General features: G+C 34.5%; 1 protein-coding gene across 1 annotated transcript; it reads left to right on the plus strand.

The window, feature by feature from the left end:
- The first annotated feature begins 102 nt into the window (after nt 1–102).
- Nucleotides 103–25,572, plus strand: Hel89B (histone acetyltransferase 1). The gene is made up of 11 exons (XM_075290347.1): nt 103–599; nt 16,281–16,408; nt 16,544–17,466; nt 17,523–17,716; nt 17,789–18,333; nt 18,404–19,369; nt 19,439–19,928; nt 19,993–20,580; nt 23,038–24,506; nt 24,571–24,811; nt 24,882–25,572. The coding sequence occupies exons 2-11, from the start codon at nt 16,398–16,400 to the stop codon at nt 25,332–25,334; spliced, it is 5,880 nt and encodes a 1,959-aa protein (XP_075146462.1). The 5' UTR covers nt 103–599; nt 16,281–16,397; the 3' UTR covers nt 25,335–25,572.
- Nucleotides 25,573–25,758: the final 186 nt, after the last annotated feature.

Here is a 25,758-nt window from a genome sequence, read left to right on the forward strand (position 1 = left end):
TCATAATCAGCTGACGTAATGTTCTTACAAACGATATGGCAAGCACGAAAAAAGGCCTTAAAATGAGGGGCATTCATGGATTGCTTGTCAGTATAAATTTGAGAGTATCGCGATATGATGGCTTTCCCTGAGAAATTTGAAAATTCTAAAATTCTTCGAAGTGAATTAAATTTTATTCGGTGTGCTAAGCCGTATGTGAAATTAAAAAAAGTCCAATAAAATTGTGTGTACATATCTATAGTGTGAGCTGTCGAGCCTCTAATTTGCAACGCAACGCAAAAATGTGATTGTGAAAAAATCAATTCGTTGGCAGAAATTGGTGTCTGACAAATTAGAAAAATTTTCCAGCGGTATATTTTGTATTTTTCTAAAATAAAATTATATATGATAAAGAAGGAAAATGTATGTGTATAACTGGCTTCTTATCAAATAAAAAAAAAATATTATTGAGTACAAGTGGAAGTGGCTGAAAAAAGTAAAAGTACACATAAAAATCTAACAATTGCACCAATACACTACCAAGTGCTAGATTTTGCTATTGTGGTACCACAAAGAAAAGCTGGATATTGGAAAAAGTTGGTCACAAAACGGCGAAAAATGTGAGTAAAGAGAATTGTACAAAAAAGGCTAGTGTGTGGTAATATCCTATTTGTTAAAAGCTTGGAAACCTAGGTAATCTTCGTTATCGCAGTAATCTTCTATGAGGCGTTCAATTGGTGTGTTAGTGAACATGAAGGCGTTGATAGTTGTGTGCGAGTGTGTGTGTGTGGGGTCATGCATCGCCTTTGTGTGAGATCAGCGTTGCCAGATATGCGAATTTTGTAATGTTCTAAGAGCATAAGAAGACCCGGTAAACCGGTTTTACAGAATTATATGTTTTGTGGTATAAAGACCGGGTTTGTCTTTTATTATCGCCGATATTGTTTTTAAATAGTTAATTTAAGAGGGCATAATCTTAATATTTTTATGCGTAGGTCAGTTTCATAGATTTTGACATGCTGTAGCTGAAAAATGTTTATATATTTTTAGTTGTTTAAAACGTAGTCGCCCATATTAACAATTTTTTGTTGGGCGAATCCACTTTATTGCAGCTTGTTAATTTTGTTTTGTTGTGGTAGGAAAGCTATGATTTTAACAATTTTTGGCTTAAATCTACTTTAGTACAAGTGGTCCGATTGGTCCAATTACTATACTTATACTTTTAGATTCTAAACACAAAATGTAATATACCACTTTTGGCGTAAAGACCTATTTTCAGAGTTACGGGCCCCTAAAGTTTTCATTGCCACGTATATGGGATTTAGTATCCATCGCACAAAAGTAATATATTTAGAATAACATGGACCCGGAGAGGTCCTGGGTTCGCGTTAGCCCACTTTGGATTCTGTCCATAGGAGAAAGTCTCAAACCCCGGCCGAAGGCCGGCTACATCTCCTCTTTGGGTTCGCGTTAGCCCATTTTGGACTCTGTCCATAGAAGAAAGTCTCAAACCCTGGCCGAAGGCCGACTACTTATCCTCTTTGGGTTCGCGTTAGCTCACTTTGGACCCTGTCCATAGATGAAAGTACCAAATTCCGGCCGAAGGCCGGCAACCTATACCCAATTTTTAAAGGTATAATTTAAAATTGCTGTCAGAATTAAGAAAAATAAAGGGTGATTCTTTTGAGGTTAGGATTTTCATGCGTTAGTATTTGACAGATCACGTGGGATTTCAGACATGGTGTCAAAGAGAAAGATGCTCAGTATGCTTTGACATTTCATCATGAATAGACTTACTAACGAGCAACGCTTGCAAATCATTGAATTTTATTACCAAAATCAGTGTTCGGTTCGTTTCATCATTGAATTTTATTACCAAAATCAGTGTTCGGTTCATTTCTGGTTGAATGGCTACGTAAATAAGCAAAATTGCCGCATTTGGAGTGAAGAGCAACCAGAAGCCGTTCAAGAACTGCCCATGCATCCCGAAAAATGCACTGTTTGATGTGGTTTGTACGCTGGTGGAATCATTGGACCGTATTTTTTCAAAGATGCTGTTGGACGCAACGTTACGGTGAATGGCGATCGCTATCGTTCGATGCTAACAAACTTTTTGTTGCCAAAAATGGAAGAACTGAACTTGGTTGACATGTGGTTTCAACAAGATGGCGCTACATGCCACACAGCTCGCGATTCTATGGCCATTTTGAGGGAAAACTTCGGAGAACAATTCATCTCAAGAAATGGACCGGTAAGTTGGCCACCAAGATCATGCGATTTGACGCCTTTAGACTATTTTTTGTGGGGCTACGTCAAGTCTAAAGTCTACAGAAATAAGCCAGCAACTATTCCAGCTTTGGAAGACAACATTTCCGAAGAAATTCGGGCTATTCCGGCCGAAATGCTCGAAAAAGTTGCCCAAAATTGGACTTTCCGAATGGACCACCTAAGACGCAGCCGCGGTCAACATTTAAATGAAATTATCTTCAAAAAGTAAATGTCATGGACCAATCTAACGTTTCAAATAAAGAACCGATGAGATTTTGCAAATTTTATGCGTTTTTTTTTTTTTAAAGTTATCAAGCTCTTAACAAATCACCCTTTATAAAGGAAAATACTGATTTTCAGATGTCGATATCTCGAAAACTAGGCTTTTCCGCCAAATTTTTTACTTTACATATTCGATTTGAAATCTCTTCTCCTACACTCAAAAAAATTTTGTTTATTTTTAACAACTTGTGCTAAAGTAGATTTGTTCAAAATTTTTTCATAATTTTGAAAGTTTTAGTCTGAATTGGCTATACAAACACACAAGAATTCTCGGAAAAGCCAAGCACTCCAGATATTACTATACGGCCAAGTATATACGGCCGTAAGTTCGGCCAGTACGAATCTTATGTACCCTCCACTATGGATTGCGCACAAACTTCTACGAAAGATTGCCATCCACAATCGAATTACTTGGGTTGTGGTAATACTTGCCGATGGCAAGATATCTTGAAATTTCTTAACATGGTCTTCTAAATTGGTAAATAGGTAAGTCTACAAATAATTACGAAACGATATGAATTTTTGCGCGTTAATTAGTGAGACAGAATTGAAATATAGGGGTCGATTTATATGGGGGCTATATACAATTATGAACCGATTTGGACTAATTTTTGTGTGATCGGGGATCGGTTTATCTTAGGGCTACATATAACTATAGAACGATATGGACCTAATTAGACATGGTTGTTAGCGGTCATATACTAGCACAATGTACTGCATTTCAATTGAATCGGTTGAAATTTGCTCCTCCATGAGTCTCCAAAACCAAATCTGGAAAAAATTGACCGATATGGACCAATTTTGGGATTGTTGTTAAAGACCATATACGAACACCACGTAAAGGGTGATACGGTCAAAATTTGGTCAAGGGAAAACGCGTGTAAATCGGTGAAATCGTTTAATTAAAAAATCAAATTAAATTTCTTTTTCAAGTTCAATTAGTGTAAAATTCAGGAAAAATATTCAGTTAGGCTTTCGCTTTTCCAAATCCGAATTGCCGGGCCTCACGCTTGACACCTGCCATAAGATTTTGTACAGCCACCTTGTCCACCTTCTTCGCCGCAGAAAGCCAGTTTGCCTTGAACTGCTGCTCGTCCTTAGCAGTGTTTTTGGTCTTCTTTAGGTTCCGCTTGACAATAGCCCAGTATTTCTCAATTGGGCGGAGCTCTGGCGTGTTGGGAGGATTCTTGTCCTTGGGAACCACCTGCACGTTGTTGGCGGCGTACCACTCCATGGCCTTTTTACCGTAATGGCAAGATGCCAAATCCGGCCAAAACAGTACGGAACAACCGTGTTTCTTCAGGAAAGGCAGCAGACGTTTATTCAAACACTCTTTCACGTAAATTTCTTGGTTGACAGTCCCGGAAGCTATGAAAATGCTGCTTTTCAAGCCACAGGTACAGATGGCTTGCCAAACCAGATATTTCTTTGCGAACTTTGACAGTTTTATGTGCTTGAAACTATCTGCTACCTTTCCCCTTCCTTTGGCCGTATAAAACTCCTGTCCCGGAAGCTGCTTGTAGTCGGCTTTGACGTAGGTGTCGTTGTCCACAGTGTTGTCAGTATTTTTCTGGGTCTTGTCCCTAAATTGTGATGTTTTCGTCCCCAAAAATCCCCAATTTAAACTTAAATTCCTCATAAAAATCCCCAATAAATTTTTGACAAGTTTTTTTTTTTTTTTTTTTTTTTTGAAAAAAAATAAAGCAATAGGCTCTGTTGTAATCAGTAATAATTTAAAAATTACAATTTATGCAAATCCAGCAACCTGGAATAAGATAAAGATTTCGAACCACAATGCCAAGAGAGTGGTGATCGTCTTCCAAATGCTGGAGGTATGAAAATTGTCACATTTATTTATGAACGAATTTAATTCTAAATTAATTAAATTTAATTCTAAATCTTCAATTAGTAAGGTTAGGTGATAGACACGTTGCCAAAGTTGGTAGAATTTTACCAGAAATGGTAGATTTTTTTATTGTTTAATAGATTGATAAAATTGTTGATGATTTTGAGATAATTTTCTATAGAAATAAAATTTTGCAAAAATTTTCTATAGAAATAAAATTTTGACAAAATTTTCTATATAGAACTAAAATTTTAACAAAATTTTCTATAAAAATATAATTTTGACAAAATTTTCTATTGAAATAAAATTTTGACAAAATTTTCTATAGAAATAAAATTTTGACAAAATGTTCTAAAAAAATTTTCGTATAGAAATAACATTTTGAGAAAATTTTCTATAGAAATAAAATTTTGTAAATATTTACTATATAGAACAAAAAATTGGAAAAAACAATTTTGAAATAATTTTCTATACAGAAATAAAATTTTGTCAAAATTTTCTATGGAAATAGAATTTTGACAAAATTTTTTATAGGAATAAAATGTTGACAAAATTTTCTATAGATATAAAATTTTCTATAGAAATAAAATTTTGACAAAATTTTCTATATGAAAACAAATTGACAACATTTTTCATAGAAATCAAAAATCCTCACAAAAATTCGGAAATTTATGGAAATTGCCCACCAAATCCCCAACTCAGAAATTTTGTCCCCATTTACGAAAAAATATCCCCGATTTGGGGAAAAATCCCCAATACTGGCAACACTGGTCGTCCATTACCACGCAGTCAAACTTCGTCAGCATCGTCGTGTACAGCCTCCGGGTTCGCGCTTTGACCGTCGTATTTTGTTTATCATCGCGATTTGGAGTCACTACCTTCTTGTAAGTCGATTGTCCGGCTCGTTTTTTGGTTCGATGCACGGTTGTAGACGATACTCCCAGCTTATTTGCGGCATCTCGGAGAGAGAGGTTAGGGTTTCGCTTGAAACTACCAGCAACTCTCTTTGTCGTCTCAGCGGCTTCCGGTTTTCGATTTCCCCCCGATCCAGACTTCCTGGCTGTCGGCAAACGTTCCCCAAACAATTTAATTACATTTGTAACGGTTGATTTGGCAACTTTTAGCGATTTTGCCAGCTTTGCGTGCGAGTAGCTCGGATTTTCGCGATGCGCAAGCAAAATTTTGATACGCTGCTCTTCTTGCTTGGACGGCATTTTGACAACTGAAGAGTGAATTCCAAAATCAAAATAGGAGCAACATTCTACACACACACACACCTTCAAAATGAGGGGTGTTCAGGACTTTTAAATGCAAAATTGAAAGAAATACGTCAAGTTTATATTGACCAAATTTTGACCGTATCACCCTTTACCAAATTTCAACCGGATCGGATGAATTTTGCTCCTCCAAGAGGCTCCGGAAGCCAAATCTGGGGATATGTTTATATGGGGGCTATATATAATTATGGACCGATGTGGACCAATTCTTGCAAGGTTGTTAGGGACCATATACTAACACCACGTACCAAGTTTCAGCCGGATCGGATGAATTTTGCTCCTCCAAGAGGCTCCGGAGGTCAAATCTGGGGATCGGTTTATATGTTGTCTATATAAAATTATGGACCGATGTGGACCAATTCTTGCATGGTTGTTAGATACCATATACTAACACTACGTAGCAAATTTCAACCGGATCGGATGAAATTTTCATCTCTAAGAGGCTCCGCAAACCAAATCTGGTGGTAGGTTTAAATACGTAAAAGTGGTCCAATATGGCCCATTTGCAATATCATCCGACCTACATCAATAACAACTACGTTTCAAGTCGATAGCTTGTATCGTTCGGAAGTTAGCGTGATTTCAACAGACGAACGGACATGCTTAGATCGACTCAGAACTTCACCACGATCCAGAATATATATACTTTATAGTGTCTTAGAGCAATATTTAGATGTGCTACAAACGGAATGACAAAGTTAATATAAAATTTCTTCCATTTCACCTACATCGTTGTTTGTATGCCACTTTGGTGGCAAGTTTGCCACTTCTTTGTGGTGTCACGAAATGCCATACTTTTTACATATTTGTACTATCTGCGAAGAACCAGCCTGCATTGACTTCAGGCTAACATTTAGATTAAAATATATTTTTAAAATTAAAATCTTTCTCATTTCTTTTGTGCCACTTTTTATTGCGAATGTCACATTTTGTGCCATTTTTAAAAGTTACCAACAGTAACGGCCGTACGCTTGAAATGTAACCGAAATCACCACGTGGAATACTTTATGATTTCTTATGTACGTAAGGGAGCCAGAGTGTTGCAATGGTTAGCATTCCCGCCTTGCATACATAGGGTGGATTTATTAAGCCCAGTTTCGACCGAACACCAAAAACGGACTCGGATATAAGAAAAAGGTCTCTTGTCAATGGGCTTAACGTAGAATCGGACAGCACTCATTGAATAAGAGAGATGTTCACCACCTGCGGTATCACAATCGACCGACTGAATAGTCTAAGTGAGCCTGACATATCGGGCTGCCACTATAACTAATATAACATATTAAATTCCACTTGTCATTAACTTTTTGATGAGCCAAGGTTATATTTTATGTCTATAAACATAAAAATGTATAGCATTTTGGTGTGTATTTACACTAGATTTTAAGTGTTAATTGGACTACAACTAAAAGTCCCATTCAAATTACAATAATTTTCTTGGTTCCAACATTTTAAGCTAATGCGATTTTAATGCACGGCAAATGTGTTTTTTTTTTTTATTTAAATATAGTAGCAATTTAAAAATTGTACTTTTATATTTAGTATAACTGTTATCGATAATGATGTAATTTATACAAGATAACAAATAATTTTGGTCAGATTGGTCTACATCCATCAATTAGGTTAGGTTACGTTAGGTCGGACTTTTTTGATTTAGGTTGTTGTGGCAGCACTCGTTATTGGACAACTCTCAAAAGTGGACAATTGTAGTGAGACGTTTTTTAAATTACGTCATTTAAATTAACCTCTCATAACTGGACACCACCCAAATGTGGATAAAATGTAGGCGACCGTGAGAGTTTTCACTTCTTAGATGTTTCACTGTATTCAGCTACTATTCATGTTACAAAATACTGGAAGCATGCATCCCAATATCCCATTTTACGCCGACCGTCGCTAAGGCTGACGACATAGTGGGAGCGAGAAGCAAAGCGATGCTAGATGCTATAATAGTTCATGCTATATTAATGCTATACTATGGCAGAGTGAGCGCGATATGGAGCATAGCGTGTTGTTTGTTTACATCCGTTTTTTTCAGGTGTAATATGGTGTTTATTTACGTAAAATGTATTCCGATGAAGAATTTTTCTTGTCGCGAAATACTTTCAACGCATTTTTTGCAAGAAAGAACGGAATTCATGAAATAAACAAAAGTAGAAAAAATATTGAGGAATTCCATAATTTGTACTATGAACTTAGAAACCACCCCGAGAAATCTTTCAATTATACCAGGATGTCAGTAAAGACATTTGACTACATTTTGAAAAAAAATCGAACATAAACTAGAGAAAAATTGGTCAAATTTTATAAAAACCACAATACTACCCGCCGAAAAACTAATAATAACATTGAGATTAAATTTTATTAATATTTATTATTATATTTTTTATTCACAACTCACAAATATTGGTCACAAAATGATTTATTTCATGGAAATGCAAAACAAGATGTTTAAAGAATGAACCCAATACTGGAAAAATCAAAAAAAAAAAAAGAAAAACAAACAGAGACAATGCGAGTTCTTGCTATAAACCATTGCACAACACGCTTTCTCGCTCAAACTAGCATCGTCTCGCTTCTAGCTACGCATTTACCCTGACATCTTTTGCGCTACACCATAAGAAAACACACACAGAGGTTTATAGCTCCGTATAGCGCCATATCATAGCAACGCTTCTCGCTCCCACTCTGTCGTCAGCCTAAGAATACGGTTTATTCAAACCGCAATTCCGAACGACACATCCTGATTATGTTCGAGTTTAGGGAATAAGTAAGTTAACTTGGTCGCATGATCGCATGGTACAGGCGGCGCTGCATGTGGCTCATACCAACGTGTTTTAAGAGTCTATGCTGATTTATCGTTTTATCATTGTTCACGACGACAGACCACCTTCTAATCGAAGGTAAAGATGAGAGATCACGGAAGGGGAAGGTCGGACCTTATTCATTTAGGTTATCGGAGCTATCCCAGCTCCGGTCCAGTATCTCTAGCTATCTGAATTAACTTAATATGCCGGCTATAATGCCAAAAAGATTATAATATCTGTCTCCCCAAGCGGCAAAACAACAAATTTAACAACATATTGTCTAAGTAGCTCCAGAGCAGAGAATGAAGCCGCCGAGTCGCGCCGCCGATTTTAGCCGTCGCCGATCCGTTTTTAGAAGTCGACGCCGCCGCCGCCGCCGAATGTGTCGACTCATCTCGACTCAAATTTAGCCGCCAATTAATCTAAAATATTGATTTATATCAGAAAAACTTAATAATATTTGTTATAGTTTTTGCCAAAATTTTGAACTTTCCACCTTCAATGAATTAGTATCAAGTTGCTATAATAGTTTTACAAAAATTTAGCTCAAAAAATTTGAATGAAATGTAAATTTGATTGTAGGATTGGTTGTACAACTAATCTCATTACAATTCGAAAAATTTCAAATTAATTTTATAATAGATAATTTTGCGCCGCCGAATAGATAATTTTTTATCGGCTTAAGCTGAGTACTATGTTCACTTTTCAAGCTGAAAACCAACTTGTTTTCACGGTTACTTTTTTTAATTAATTAATTTAGATATATAGAATTATTTGCAAACAATTCCTTGGATCTTTTCCACCCAATATTTGACAAGACTCGATCAAAATATAATAGTCTTCATAAATATATTTGTACTTTTAATTTAGTGTTTTGGTGAAAAAGCCGAACATAGTACTCACCTTTAGCCGTCAAGCCGCCGCCGCCGGAGGCAAATATTTAGTGTCAGCCGCCGCCGACAAAAATGGGTCGGCTTCATTCTCTGCTCCAGAGATGGTCTGTAACACATTTTTTATACCCTCCACCATAGGATGGGGGGTATATTAACTTTGTCATTCCGTTTGTTACACATCGAAATATTGCTCTAAGACCCCATAAAGTATATATATTCTGGGACATGGTGAAATTCTGAGTCGATCTAAGCATGTCCATACGACCGTCTGTGTAAATCACGCTAACTTCCGAACGAAACAAGCTATCGACTTGAAACTTGGCATAACTAGTTGTTATTGATGTAGGTCGGATGGTATTGCAAATGGGCCATGTCGGATCACTTTTACGTATAGCCCCCTTATAAACCGATCCCCACATTTGGCTTGCGGATAGAGGTGTGCACGTGAGTAATAGTTTACTCACGCTCACGCACACTCACGACTGAAAAATCATACTCACGCACACTCACGCACGATATTTTTTGGTAGGACTCACGCTCACGCACACTCACGAAAAGAAAATTTGTACTCACTCACACTCACGCACGAAAACGTTGTGACTCATGAAAAATACCGTGACTCACGAAAAATATCGTGACTCACGAATAATTTTATGATTAATTTACCTTACCGAAGTGTCTGAAAACATGAGCACTATTAAAATCGAGAGTGTTATTAAACTCTTAACATCTCAGGTGTCACTAAAATTGTAATTGAATTTAACTCTTAAGCGTTTTATGTTGGTGAGCAGGAATATTTTCGTGAGTGTAATTCGTTACTCACGCACGCTCACGAAGATATTATTTTCGTGACTCACGCTCACGCACGGCATTTTGGTTTGTTAATCACGCTCACGCACACTCACACCGTTGTCATGAGCGTGACTCACGCACGAATCACGAAAATTTTCGTGAGTCACGACAATTTCGTGTCACGTGCACACCTCTACTTGCGGAGCCTCTAATAGAAGCATATTTCATCCGATCTGGCTGAAATTTGGTACATGGTGTTAGTATATGGTCTATAATAAACATGCAAAAATTGGTCCATATAGGTCCATAATTATATATAGCCCCTATATCAACCGATCCACAGATTTGACCTCCGGATCTTCTTAGAAGACCAAAATTCATCTGATTCAGTTGAAATTTTGTACGTGGTCTTAATATATAGCGTCAAACACCCATGTAAAAATTGGTCGAAATCGGTCCATAATTATATATAGCCCCCATATAAACCGGTCCACAGATTTGACCTCTGGTGTCCCTTGGAGGAGCAAAATTCATCCGATCCTATTGAAATTTGGTACGTGGTGTTAGTATATGGTCTCTAACAACCATGCAAAAATTGGTCCATATCGGTTCATAATTATATATAGCCCCCATATAAACCGATCCCCAGATTTGACCTCCGGAACCTCTTGGAGGAGCATAATTCATACCATTCGATTGAAATTTGGTGCGTGGTGTTAGTATATGGTCTCTAACAACCATGCAAACATTGGTCCATATCGGTCTATGGGTATATATAGCCGATCGCCAATCACACAAAAATTGGCCCATATCGCCAAAAACAATCTACCAAAATTTTATTTCTATAGAAAATTTTGTCAAACTGAATTATATACGTGTTTAATCGGCTTTTTTTTATATATACCCCGTATGGATCAACTTACAATTTAGAAGACGGTGTTAAGAAGTTTTAAGATACCTTGCCATCGGCAAATGTTACCGCAACCCAAGTAAATCGATTGTGGATCTTTAGTAGAAGTGGAGGGTACCTAAGATTCGGCCTGGCCGAACTTACGGCTGTATATACATGTTTAGGTTTGCGACTGTCGTAAGGTTGTAAACGTCACATATACGTCTTAAATTTAACAAACGTTGCAAAATCAAAATACCTCAGTTGCATCTGCTGGGCCGCGAATTCCACGATATCCAAGATGATGATATGTTCGAAGAAGTTTTAATTCTCAAAAATGTTCATATTATTATTAGCGAATTTAAAAAAAGTATACTGGAGTATAGACTTGTTTCAATGGAACACTTCAAACCAAAACTGATATGTTTTACTCGATGGTGCAGTAAACGTGGATTAATTTCTGCAGAAACTGAAAGCGAAGGAAAATCACTACTTAAGACTTTCATAAGTGAACTACTTTTTTGAGAGACATTTATAAAATCACTTTTTGACTTATTAGAGCTAATTTCCATACAAATTAAAAATTTTCAAAAATCTACCTAGTCATTCGCTGATGTAAAAGAAGCTTGGATGTACATTGTGAACCTAGCAAACCATCAATAGTTTAAAGTTACTAATGAGAGATTTAAAACTAGTTAAGTTTTCAAGGTTATCATATAACAGCAAATTTTTTGCATCCTTTTTATGTGGTAGCCAAACTAATTTAAATTAAAAATATTCATAATTTCTTTTATTTAAATCTAGGTTTTCTACATTAGTTTACGACTTTTGCGACATACGTATTATACCGTCGTAAATGTATGCTCAGACCCTGAGTATCTCCCTCCTTGAATTGGATTGGGCTTCTCCCAATGCCATTTAAATTTATCGTTTTGTTCTTCGCCTCACCCTTGACCTGCATATCTATTGATTAAGTGTTCCTCTATGTATTTCCGGCTCAAAGAATCCTGTATATATTTCTCCGTTATACGTAGCCAGACAAAGAATTGCTTAAAGCATTTTTAATCAAAAAAATTGTATGGGCGAGAGTTCGACTGGGAACAATAAACCTTAGGATGCCCAAAAAGTCATATCTTGAAAGATGTACTATATGACGCAGGATTATGTTATCTAATCTATTGATTAGATATCCCATATAGCCTGTAACGCCCTTAAAGCTTCGCCCTCAAGCCAATAATCGGCTCAATATTAGAAGACATGCATAAATGTCTCCATAAAAGTTAACCAAACAAAGTATAGCTTAAGACACTTTAATTAAAATATTCTTTTAAGTTGAGACATTTTTCTAGGATTGTGCACACAAAAAATTTTTTCTCTGATTCAATCACCAAATTAATTGAGCCAATTAATTTTTTAATTGAAATGTCTTCAATCACGAAAATTATAGTATCAATCACAGTTTTAATTGGGCATAGAAAAAATTCTTGATTAAAAAATTAATTGATTTTTTTCAGCAAAATTCAATTAATTTTTTAATTGATTCAATTAAAAATTTAATTGATGTTGATTGCAAAACGCAATTAATTTATTAATTAAAAAAGGTAACTATTTTTAATTACTTAGTTAGATTGGCTTAGAGTTTTTATTTGGATGAACAAATGATTGTTTGAAATACATTTTTAATTAAAAAAGTAAAAAAAAAAATCAGCACTTTTTTAACTGAATTAGTCTTCCGAATTTGATTAAAAAGTTAATTGTATAATTAATTTTTTAATTAAACATTTTAAAAATTTCAATCATTGACTTAATTAACTTAATGTTTCTATCATGATTAAAAAGTTAATTGTATCAATTAATTTATTAATTGAAAAAATTTTCAACTTCAATTAACTTTTTAATTGGAAATATTTTGGTGATATTTTTTTCTGTGTGCAATTATTTCGAAATGTCATTGCTATTAGCAATGACCACACACTCCCTTTTGTGTCACTAAAGAAATTATCCATGTTTTTTTTCTGCATGAGAGTGCTAGATAAATGCATTGCCATTATTCACATTCGCAGATATTCTTTCCTTAATAATGATATTATTACTGTTAAGTTATAGGATGCACATCTATGCAGATGTTTTGTAGTTTTACCCAAACATTTCTTGTTCGTAAGTTATTTGATATGAATACAGATATTATTGGTTTAGTTTGAAATGCGAAATGCAAATGTTTTTCCATCTAAAAACACATGTTGAGAAAATTGTTCATGGGTGAATATGATTGGAATTTTCAACTCTTTGATGGTTGTTGTTACATCCCTGCATTATGTTTTGTCTATTAGGTAGTGCAGAAAAATAGAAAAATAGTAATAACGATTGGAAGCGTCGGGTGTAAACGAACAGAAGGTGTATATGGTTGATAAATTTTGATAATTTTAATAAAAAAATTGTAATGGAAGTCATTCGTTTAGTGGAGGAAATCATTGTTAATGTTTAAAGGTGAGTACTATGTTCGTATTTTTCACCAAAACACTAAATTAAAAGTACAAAAATATATATGAAGACGATTATATTTTTATAAAGTCTTGTGAAATAATGAATTGAAAAGATCTAAGGAATTGATTGCGAACCATTTTGTATTTATAATTTCATTAATTTAAAAAAGTAACCGTGAAAACAAGCTGGTTTTCAGCTTGAAAACTGAACATAGTCCCCAGCTTAAATTGTTAAATATTTCAAATGTAGAAAACCTTATTCTGGTAGCAAGGGTTAGTTAGGGAGCCACCGTGGTGCAATGGTTAGCATGCACGCCTTGCATACACAAGGTTGTGGGTTCGATTCCTGCTTCGACCGAACACCAAAAAGTTTTCAGCGGTGGATTATCCCACCTCAGTAATGTTGGTGACATTTCTGAGGGTTCCAAAGATTCTCTAAGTGGTTTCACTGCAATGTGGAACGCCGTTCGGACTCGGCTATAAAAAGGAGGTCCCTTGTCATTGAGCTTAACATGGAATCAGTGATAAGAGAGAAATTCACCAATGTGGTATCACAATGGACTGAATAGTCTAAGTGAGCCTCATACATCGGGCTGCCACTTAACCTAACCTAAGGGTTAGTTAAAAAAGAAATTTTGTCCATATTTTAATAGAAATATGTCAATAATAAAAAAGATTTGAAACCGCTAAAAGGGCCATGAAAAAAAAAAACAGAAAAATAGCTAAAGGTGGGTATTAAGTTCGAGTTTAGCCGCTAAAGTAAAAACTAAATAGATAAAAAAGGCATGAAACTATACATATTTGTTGCAAATTTTATTATAACTTGATGGGCAAAATAGCCCATAGCAAATTTTCACAAAGTTTGTATTCCTTAAAATGGATTATTAAAGAAAAGTAATAGTGAAAAATTACGATTTTTGCGGCTCGAACTTAATATTTCGAACTTAATACCCACCTTAAAAACTAAATGCATTTTTCCCAGCTAAATGACTTGAAAAAAGCCGGATCTTGCAGGAAAAAAGCCAAATTGGCAACGCTGAATCGGACAGCAGTTATTGATAAGAAAGAAGTTCGTTCGCCACAGCGACACAACCCAATAAACACAAACGTTTGAAAAATGCTAAATTTCAACAATTTTTCAAACATTTTTTCAAAGGATTAGGGTTATATTCAAGTTGAGAAATTGTTGCGAAAATCGCGTTCTCAACAAAAAACAGACATTACCCTCAACAGTGAAATTCAACACATTAGCAAGAATATTTCAAGTGTTATCCTCAAATTGAAATTCATCGCTACTCAATAATTTGTCAAACAATTTTCGATGCGAGTCAAATTCAAAATTAACATCGTTGCAAATACTTTTCAACATAAATTTGTATGAATAATATCCCCACTTCAAATTGATAGTCAAAGCCAAAATTCTATGGATTTTGTATAATTTATTCATTTTCATCAAAATAAAATATATAATAATACACTACACTACATAATACACTACACTGCATAATACACTACAATACCAATTGATAAATAATAATCTTATTAAACATATCAACAAATAGGAACAAAAAAAAAAAAACAAACAAACAAGAAAACTTTAAATATCTTAAACATTATTAGTAAACACTTTTGCATTGATAATTCGATATCCTTCCTTTTGGTTCGTTCCTTTTATTAACATACGGGCAATTTGAAATTAGGAACGTACTGGACCGCGTGTTAGAATTGATTTCCAGCAGAAGGAATTCACAATATATCCATTTTAAACTGATAATAACATATGAATTAAACTGACGATGTGATGCACATTTTCATCCAGAAGTTGGTGATTTCAACAATTTGTTGTTTTTAACAATTTTAATTGGTTGCACTTGTAATGTTTCTGGAAACTTTTTCTTGTCGATAAGCAACTCATTTTTCATTGGTCAGCTTCTTATTGTTTGCAAGAATGTAGCATCCAAAGATTTTAGTTTTCTGCAAAGAGATTTAAATTTAGTGACTTCTTTAAAGTGTTGATTTAATTTTTCATATTGACGTACCAATTATTATAAACTATTTGAAGCAGTTCCAGTTAATTGTCCACCATTTTTTCATTGGTCAGCTTTTTAATGTTTTCAAAAACGTAGAATCCATAATTTTAGTTTTCTGCAAAGAGACTTCTTTAAAGTTTTATTTCATTTTTTATTTTCACTTTCCTATTTTTATAAACTATTTGGTTATTTGTCTAAAATTTTCCATTTTTTTATTTCTTGCAATTGACCACGAACTTCGTTGCACAAATAAGTATTGAAAACCACATGGTTTTTTCGTTGCATTTTAGGGTAGTGTTTTGTCAAAGTTTTCTCATATTATCTTCAACACCTTTTCAAAGATTTCGTCAACATTTTGGCAAATTGGAAGTAATTCGCAAACAATTTGAAGATGTATTGAAGATGAGCTATTTCAAGTCAAGTTGAATTTATGTTGAAAATTATATTTACCCTCAAACTGGAAAGTTGTTGCATTTGAAAAACGCTCAACCTGTGTTTATTGGGAATGGACTAATACGCCTAATGTTCTAATCTGAGAAGTACTTAATCGTAGGATAGGCCACTAGCTAGTAAAATTTTTGTATTTCAATATTCGAATTTTGTTTAAATTGCACCCGAATCCGAATTTATGGCCAGGCTCCAATAAATGCAAAACTGGTGATGTTTGCTATAACTTTTTACTATTTCGGCTAAAAATGACTGTTTTTAATTTGGCAATTTGAATTTCGTTCCAGAATTAATTGCACAGAAGACTCTTTCAAACAATACCAATAAATTGGTTTCAATACCACTGTTTAATTGCACCTGCTTCTTGTTGCTTCTGTGGTAGTAAGGTGCGACGGATAGCAGCAATGACATCTAGGTGAGTCTATGTTATGAACGACCATCTGTATAAATATGAATTGATGATTGAGGGTTTTTTCTTTCTTAACTCTATCCATTAATGTCAAGTGTTAATAATGTGATATGCACATTGTCTCCATTTTTGTTCGTCTAGACTTGATCGGCTTTTTATCTTATTGGAATCGGGTTCATCAGCCGTTACCCGTAAGGCTGCCGCTAAACAAATTGGTGAAATCCAAAAACTATATCCCCAAGAGTTGCATACTTTGCTTAATCGTCTTATTGGATATTTGCACAGCTCGTCATGGGACACTCGTATAGCTGCAGCTCAAGCTGTGGAAGCTATATTAAGTAATGTTCCTGAATGGAAACCAGAATTGTATGCCTCCATTGGAGGTGGTGGAGGAGCCATTAAAAAGGAGATTAAAAAAGAAGAAACAACCGGAGATGAAGAGAGTAGTTGTCACTCAAATGCTTCGTCCACAACTACAGCCACATCCGCTTCGGCCAATAGTGATTTGTATAAGGAACGTTATTTATCCTTTGCGGAATTCAATTTGGAACAAGTCCTGAAGAAAGGAGCAAGACTCATAGGCTCAGAGGGTATAGAATTCGATTTTAACGAAGAAGCATTGGCACGTGGGGACCCTGCAGCCAATGGAGATAATGCTGCCGAACGTTTAAGCCGTCAAAGGGCTTTGCTAAACGAGAAGTTAGGATTGACACAGGCTTCGAAATTGGGTGTGAATTTAACAGATTTAATTTCCGATGAAGATATGATGCGCAGTGGTAGCAATTACAATATTAATGAGGAAAAAGTGCCCGTCGAACATATACTCAATATCAAGCCAAATATGAATGTCTTGCCCACAAATGGCCAGCAATTAAGTTGTCGCGAGATGAATAGAGCAAAACGAAAGGCAAGACAAAATTTAGCAGCCATGTCTTCAGCACCCGGTGTAATATCTGTAGCTACACCAGCCTCTTCGTCAAATGGTTCAACGGATGAACCAGAAAAGAAAAAATTGAAGACCACAGGGGATGCCCACAGACAAGATATATTCTACAGCTTAAATGGTAAATGAATTGAATATGAATTGAAATAAATACATTTTATTATCATTTATAATTAGATCCTGTTCCCGATGCCACTGGTTTGTGGATAGATGCTATCCATTGGCCCTTGGAGAATTTTTGTGCCCGCCTTTATGTCGATTTATTCAATCCCAAATGGGAAATACGTCATGGTGCCGCAACGGCTTTACGTGAATTAATCAATAAACAAGCTTCGGGAGCAGGGAAAAGTTTGAATATGACTCGTGAAGAGGTTTGTAGTTTTGTACTCCTATTGCTAACTGCTAATATATATAATTTGTTTTTTTTTTTGCTAACTCAACAGATGCACCATTATCACAACTTATGGTTAGAAGATGCTGCCTTGCGTCTACTTTGCGTTCTGTGTTTGGATCGTTTCGGTGACTTTATATCTGATCAGGTGGTAGCCCCAGTTCGAGAAACCTGTGCCCAAGTCTTGGGGACAATAGTCAAAGAAATGGAAGCTAATAAAGTCCATGAAATAGTCTACATTCTGCGAACACTACTTAAACAAAGTGAATGGGAAGTCCGTCATGGTGGTCTATTGGGCATGAAATATGTGTTTGTAGTACGCGAAGATTTGTTACAAATTTATTTACCGCAAACCATCAATGACATCCTAATGGGACTATTCGATAGTGTCGATGATGTAGGAGCTGTTGCCGCTAGTACACTTATACCAGTGGCCACATGGCTACCGAAGCTTTTGAATGCTACCCAAGTTTCGTCGATTGTGAAAATGTTATGGGATTTACTATTAGACCAAGATGAATTAACATCAGCGAGTAATAATTTTATGGGTCTTTTATCTGCCATACTATGCCTTCCAAATGCTTCCTCTTGGATCCAGTAAGTTCGAATTGACAATACTCACATATTGTTATTGATCTTTACCAATGTTCTGTTTTTTATTTTCTAGAATGGAACCAATGTCTACTTTAATACCTCGCCTTTGGCCATTTCTTTCTCACAGCACAAGTTCAGTACGCAGATCTACTCTAATAACTCTGCAAACACTTACCAAAAATACTTTAAATGAGAAGTCCACGCCACTACATAATGAGACCGAGACAGTCATTGTAAATTCGGCAAACTCATCACCTTCCACTGTAGCCGCTACTAGTACACATTTAAGTTTTGATTCAAAAAGTCTTCGATTAAATTTTGGGGTTATCGAATGGGATTGGAAACTTTTGCAAGAAGCCCTACGACATGTTTTTCAACGTATTCTAGTCGAGCCTTTGTCAGAAATTCAAGAATTGGCCAAATTGGTATGGCTAAATTTAATTGTTAATGCCGATTTGGGAGCCTTGCTTCATGCTGCATGTCCTTTTGTATCATCATGGATATGTTTAGCTATGCAACCGCCACGTTTGGCCTTTGATCCTTCAATACTTATTCATGCTGTATCTCATGCACCCACCCCTGCAACAGATAACAATACTTCATCCCCATCGGCACAACGTAGGAGACAACATAGACTGGCCGATGATTTGGGTGGATCAAATTCTTTGGCTATACAAAAACTATACTTAGGTGGCTCCGAGTCTACACCCATAGAGGTTCGAGAAAAGAATTACATACGAGCCCGTGTGACGGCGGCTCGTGTATTGGGTTCTTTGTCCCATTACCTGGTTCAACCAGCACCGGGTGTAGTTTATTCACCAGAGACTGAAAGCAGTCCTATGGATTGCTATGCAAAAGTTCTATTAGGTCATTTGAAATCACGGTCTGCAGTACAGCGTCTGGTATGCAGCTTAATTATTGCATTTTGGGCAAAGTGTGATCCAACAGTTTGTCCTGGCCCCTTGGAATTGCAAGAGAAGTTGCGCAGCTGTGTCCTGGAATATATATACTATGAAGAAGTAGCTGTATCGCTAACAAGGTGAGTATTAGTGCTAACTAGAAGTAAAAGTAGAGGAATCAAGTGTTCTTTGTTTGTTTTCATTTGCAGACTGCATCAAGAGACTCAAGATTTTATTGCTACCTTAAAGCAATATAAAATTCCTATACACGATTTTGATAATGTTAAAGTACTAAATCTGGAACAAATTGAAGCTGTAGCCACAACACTCACCGCCGATTTGCGAAAATTTCCATTGAAACCGAAGATTCTCGAAATGTTAGAAGACCGTCGCAAGGGATTACAGAGTGCCTTCCAACAAACTTCAAGTGAACAGGCCAAATACAATATTAGTACACAGGCAGCATTGGCAGGGGCTATTGTTTGTTTGAAATGCTTGCCGGAAAAGCTGAATCCTGTCGTCAAACCTCTAATGGAATCCATAAAAAGAGAAGAAGGCACTCTTCTGCAAGAGTTGTCATGTGAATTCTTAGTGGAATTTATGGATCAAGTGTGCGATCGTGATCCCAGCCCAAATAGTAAACTATTAAATAATCTTTGTGCACTTCTCAAGAGCGATAGCGAATTTACACCAAAGATTGTAAGAATTAAATTGAAATTTCCTTTATGACATTTCAAAACATAGAGAAACATATTTTTTTCAGGTCAATGCCCCAGTGACTCTGAATGAGACTCCCGCCATAAATTCTACAAGCGAAAGTGATTCATGCGTTTATTATGGCATACTAACATTAAGCTTGCAACAAAACACTACTAACAATAATAGCAGCAAATCAAACTCAACTATTACCGGAGCTGCACCTAGCACCTCAAGAGGTCCCGGAAGACCTCCTTTAAGTGAAACATTAGCCGCTGCTGCTGCTGTGGCACATGCAACGGAATTGGGTACCAAATCTTTAGCAAATGAGTTGGAACTAAAGAGGAATCGCATACAACGCATTGGCTCATCTTGTGCCATTATAAAGCTGTGCCAACACTTTGGCAATAAGCTAATGGAGAAAGTTCCTATATTCGAACAATTAATCTATACAAAGATAAAACATTTTATGATAGCCTTTCCTAAAATGGAAATACTTACAAATATTGTCATTGATGTGGGCCAGACAAATGATCTAATGACTTCGTTGCAGTTACTCGAAATTGCTGCCCCTTATATTCATAGTGATTTGCATGAAAAGCTATTTGAATTGTTGCCATCGTTGGGAAATCTCATTGCACATCCTTTCAAAGCGGTAAGTAATGTCTGCTATTTTGTTTTGTTACCAAGGGCAAAGATTAATAAGCGCATGAAGCAAGAATGCATCTTAAGGAAGTAGAACCCGGAATGTGAAGTAAAGTGGCACACACATTTTAAAAACAGTGGCAGAAAAAGTTGCACACTTTTTCCTAAAGAGAAAGTAACAATTAAACCTATTTATATAAGAGTTTTATTGAAGATTAACCATTAAGATTAATATAATGCAAAAAATCGTTGCATACTTTTAGGCTGTTCCGAAAACATTGTTCACGATTATTAGTTAAGACACCTATCAATCCGTAATTTTAGCGGTATTTAAGATAAAATTGTATACAAATATTGCACTATAAATAAATGTAATTAAGAAGTGGCACTGTATGAAAAAAAGTTGGCACAAAAACCAAAAAAGTATGGCATTTAGTGGCACAGCAAAAAACAAAAATACTGCAAGGATAGCACTGCTTGAAAAAACCATAGCACTCGATGGCATCAGTCAATTTTGTTTTCCTTGTTTCAAAATTTTCCCACCATATCCAGTAGCCTTACCATTGAATACAAAAGAAAATGGAACCGCTTAGAATTACAATGAATTTAATTTAATTCCAGCAAAACAAAGCGTAGCCAAAAGCAATGAAAATGTTCTTTTTTAATCCCACAATTGGTGCAAAATTGGCTGGGGAGGAATGAATTTTACATGGGCTTGCGCCATAGGCGGGAAGTCGTCTCATTTTCTATAAAAATAAAATGTTGACAAAATTTTCCACAAAAAAATTGAAAAATTTTCATAAAAAAATTGTTAAAAACAATTTTCCATAAAAATAAAATGTTGACAAAATTTTTTATAGAAATAAAATTTGGACAAAATTTTCTATATAAATAAATACTTGACAAGATTTTCTATTGAAATAAAATTTTGACAAAATTTTCTATAGAAATAAACTTTTGACAAAATTTTCTATAGAAATAAAATTTTGACAAAATTTTCTATAGGTATAAAATTTTGACAAAATTTTCTATAGAAATAAAATTTTAATAAAATTTTCTATAAAAATAAAATTTTGCAAAAATTTTCTATAGAAAAAAAATGTTGACAAAATTTTCTATAGAAATAAAATTTTAACAAAATTTTCTATGAAAATAAAATTTTAACAAAATTTTCTATAAAAAAAAAATTGAAAAAAATGTCTATAGAAATACAATTTCAACAAAATTTTCTATAAAAATAAAATTTTGACAAAATTTTCTATAGAAATAAAATTTGGCAAATTTTTCTATATAAATAAAATTTTGACAAAATTTTCTAAGAAATAAAACTTTGACAAAATTTTCTATAGAAATAAAATTTTGATAAAATTTTCTATAGGAATAAAATTTTGACAAAATTTTCTATAGAAATAACATTTTAACAAAATTTTCTATGAAAATAAAATTTTAACAAAATTTTCTATAAAAAAATAAAAATTTTGAAAAAAATGTCTATAGAAATATAATTGTGACATAAATTAAATAAATAGAAATAAAATTTTGAAAAAATTTTCTATAGAAATAAAATTTTGAAAAAATTTTCTATAGAAATGAAATTGTGAAAAAATTTTCTTTAGAAATATAATGTTGACAAAATTTTCTATAGAAATAAAATTTTAACAAAATTTTCTATAAAAACAAAATTTTGCAAAAATTTTCTATAGAAATAAAACTTTGCAAAAATTTTCTATAGAAATAAAATTTTGAAAAAATTTTCTTTAGAAATAAAATGTTGATAAATTTTTCTATAGAAATAAAATTTTGACAAAATTTTCTATAAAAAAAAAATTTTGCAAAAATTTTCTATAGAAATAAAATTTTGAAAAAATTTTCTATAGAAATAAAATTTTGACAAAATTTTCTATAGAAATAAAATTTTGATAAAATTTTCTATAGAAATAAAATTTTGAAAAAATTTTCTTTAGAAATAAAATTTTGACAAAATTTTCTATAAAAATAAAATTTTGCAAAAATTTTCTATAGAAATAAAATTTTGCAAAAATTTTCTATAGAAATAAAATTTTGCAAAAATTTTCTATAGAAATAAAATTTTGCAAAAATTTTCTATAGAAAAAAAATTTTGCAAAAATTTTCTATAGAAATAAAATTTTGCAAAAATTTTCTATAGAAATAAAATTTTGACAAAATTTTCTATAGAAATAAAATTTTGACAAAATTTTCTATAGAAATAAAATTTTGACAAATTTTTTTGATTACTCTAGTTCTGAAATCTCGATTACTTCTAAAGAAATTTCATTTGAATAAACAAAAGTAGGCTCGTTGGAATGTTTTGGTAGGGGGTACTTTAGGTACACTGGAACAAGTAATTTATTGTAATACCCTAGTAACTTAAATAGTTATTGCATATTGGCAATTCATGATGCAATCTTTTTTCATCCAAGCTTATTTTCACCTTTTCCTTCTATAGGTTCGTCACATGGCTGCTCGATGTGTGGCCACATTAGCTAACTTGGATCCATGTCGTATAATGGACTTCGTTGTTAACCATATAATGATCTTACTGCCTAAAATTGAAAATACCATCGAACGTCAGGGTGCCATTGAGACCATAGAGCGTGTTGTGGAAAAATTACAAATAAAAATAGTCCCCTATATCGTATTGCTAGTGGTTCCACTTTTAGGAGCAATGAGTGATACAAATGAAAGTGTTCGACTACTCTCCACTCATTGTTTTGCAACACTCATTCAATTAATGCCACTGGATTCCATACACCAAGGTAATGGCATTAAGCACGAAATAAAGTCGGCCGATTTACAAGCTCGTAAAACTAGAGATAGAGAATTTTTGGATTATCTGTTTTCTCCCAAAACAATACCCGATTACAAAGTACCCGTACCGATCAATGTGGAGTTGCGATCTTACCAACAGGCGGGTATTAATTGGCTATGGTTTCTTAATAAATACAATTTGCATGGCATACTCTGTGACGACATGGGTCTGGGTAAAACGCTACAAACCATTTGTATACTAGCCGGTGATCATTATCAGCGTTATATCGATAAAGCTACACCATTGCCAAGTTTGGTAATATGTCCTCCAACACTAACCGGCCACTGGGTCTATGAGGTCGAGAAATTTTTGAAAGATCCCAAAATTCTCATTCCCTTGCACTATGTAGGTTTGCCAGTTTCCAGAGAAAAACTTCGCTATTTAATTGGCACAAAAGCCAATTTGGTTGTAGCATCCTATGATACCATTCGTAAAGACATTGACTTCTTCAGCAGTGTCCACTGGAATTATTGCGTTTTGGACGAGGGTCACATAATTAAGAATGGCAAAACAAAGAGTTCCAAAGCCATAAAAATGTTGAAAGCTAATCATCGTTTAATACTTTCGGGAACACCCATACAAAATAACGTTTTGGAGTTGTGGTCTCTATTCGATTTTCTCATGCCTGGTTTCCTGGGAACGGAGAAGCAGTTTGTGGCCCGTTATTCTAGACCCATATTCGCTTCAAGGGATGCTAAAAGCTCGCCGAAAGAACAAGAGGCCGGAGTGTTGGCCATGGAGGCTTTGCATCGTCAAGTTTTGCCATTCCTTTTGCGTCGTGTCAAAGAGGATGTCTTGAAGGATCTACCACCCAAAATTACCCAAGATCTATTATGCGAATTGAGTCCTTTGCAGGAGAGGCTGTATGAAGATTTCAGTCGTGCTCATCTTAATCCAGAAATTAAAGACTGTCTCGAAAATGGTGGCGATTTCAATGCAAAAACCCATATATTCCATGCATTGCGCTACTTGCAAAATGTTTGCAACCATCCTAAACTAGTCTTGTTACCAAAGCATCCAGAATATTTAAAGATAACACAAGAATTGCAAATGCAACAAAGTTCCCTCAATGATATCGAACATTCGGCTAAACTACCGGCTTTAAAGTGAGTATATTTTACAACATTTACCATGGGCATAATGTTACCCATCACGTATGATTTTTTATAGGCAACTTTTATTGGATTGTGGTATTGGTGTACAGACAGAATCTGTTTCTCAACATCGCGCTTTGATTTTTTGTCAACTTAAAGCTATGTTGGACATTGTAGAAAAGGATTTATTGAAAAAGCACTTGCCCACAGCGACATATTTGAGATTGGATGGAAGTGTTCCTGCCTCCATGCGGCAAGATATTGTTAACAACTTCAATACTGATCCTAGTATAGATGTTCTGTTGTTAACCACGCAGGTATATCAAAATCTGAGAAAATATTATGAAAGCGTTCCATCAATGTCATATTTTTTGTTTTGTATTTTAGGTTGGTGGATTGGGTTTAAATCTTACTGGAGCCGACACAGTTATCTTTGTTGAACACGATTGGAATCCTATGAAAGATTTACAGGCTATGGATCGTGCTCATCGTATTGGCCAGAGAAAAGTTGTAAATGTTTATCGTTTAATTACGCGCAAATCTCTAGAAGAGAAAATTATGTGCTTGCAAAAGTTTAAAATGCTCACTGCCAATACTGTTGTTAGTTCCGAAAATGCCAGCTTGGATACCATGGGAACTGGACAAATTTTCGATTTGTTTAATTTGAACGAAAGGAACAAAGAGTGTGAAAGCAACAAAAAGAGTACACCTTCGACATCCACTGGTTCGGGACAAGTTTCCATGAATGCCATTATAGAAAATCTTCCAGAATTATGGTCTGAACAACAATACGATGAGGAATATGATATGTCGAATTTCGTCCAAGCTCTTAAGAAGTAAACTCATGTTGCCGCATGACAAACTAATTACCACGATCAAGAGTTGTTTTTTATTTTACTTTTTTTTGATTATTGAGGAACCACATAATTTTATATTTTTTTAATTTTACTTTTTTTTTACCAGTTAATTTTTGTAATATACAAATACTATATATAGCTTAAGCTTAAAGAGAATTCTTAAGAATTGCTTTATTTAATGATTATCAACCAAATAAAAAGATTCAAAATGAATATTATAATATTGGTGATTTTATTTTTCAAAGGTTATATTTTTCCCCATCTACAATATTATAGAAAAAAATTGTCCATTAAAAATTTGTCCATTATGATCAGTTCAACCGCCGTCCTTACATTGTCTATATGTCAAATCTATCTCATTGTTGGAGACTTGGCCATGCTGTAACCTGTAATGATACAATCCCATT

This window comes from Haematobia irritans, chromosome 1 (assembly GCF_050003625.1).
Source record: "Haematobia irritans isolate KBUSLIRL chromosome 1, ASM5000362v1, whole genome shotgun sequence".
Classification (NCBI taxonomy): domain Eukaryota; kingdom Metazoa; phylum Arthropoda; class Insecta; order Diptera; family Muscidae; genus Haematobia; species Haematobia irritans.

Excerpts from the sequence above, each read along its gene's own strand:
- Hel89B (XM_075290347.1), top strand. Across the intron at positions 17,717-17,788 it reads TGAATATGACTCGTGAAGAG|ATGCACCATTATCACAACTT; the intron begins GTTTGTAGTTTT and ends CTAACTCAACAG. Across the intron at positions 24,812-24,881 it reads TTCTGTTGTTAACCACGCAG|GTTGGTGGATTGGGTTTAAA; the intron begins GTATATCAAAAT and ends TTTGTATTTTAG.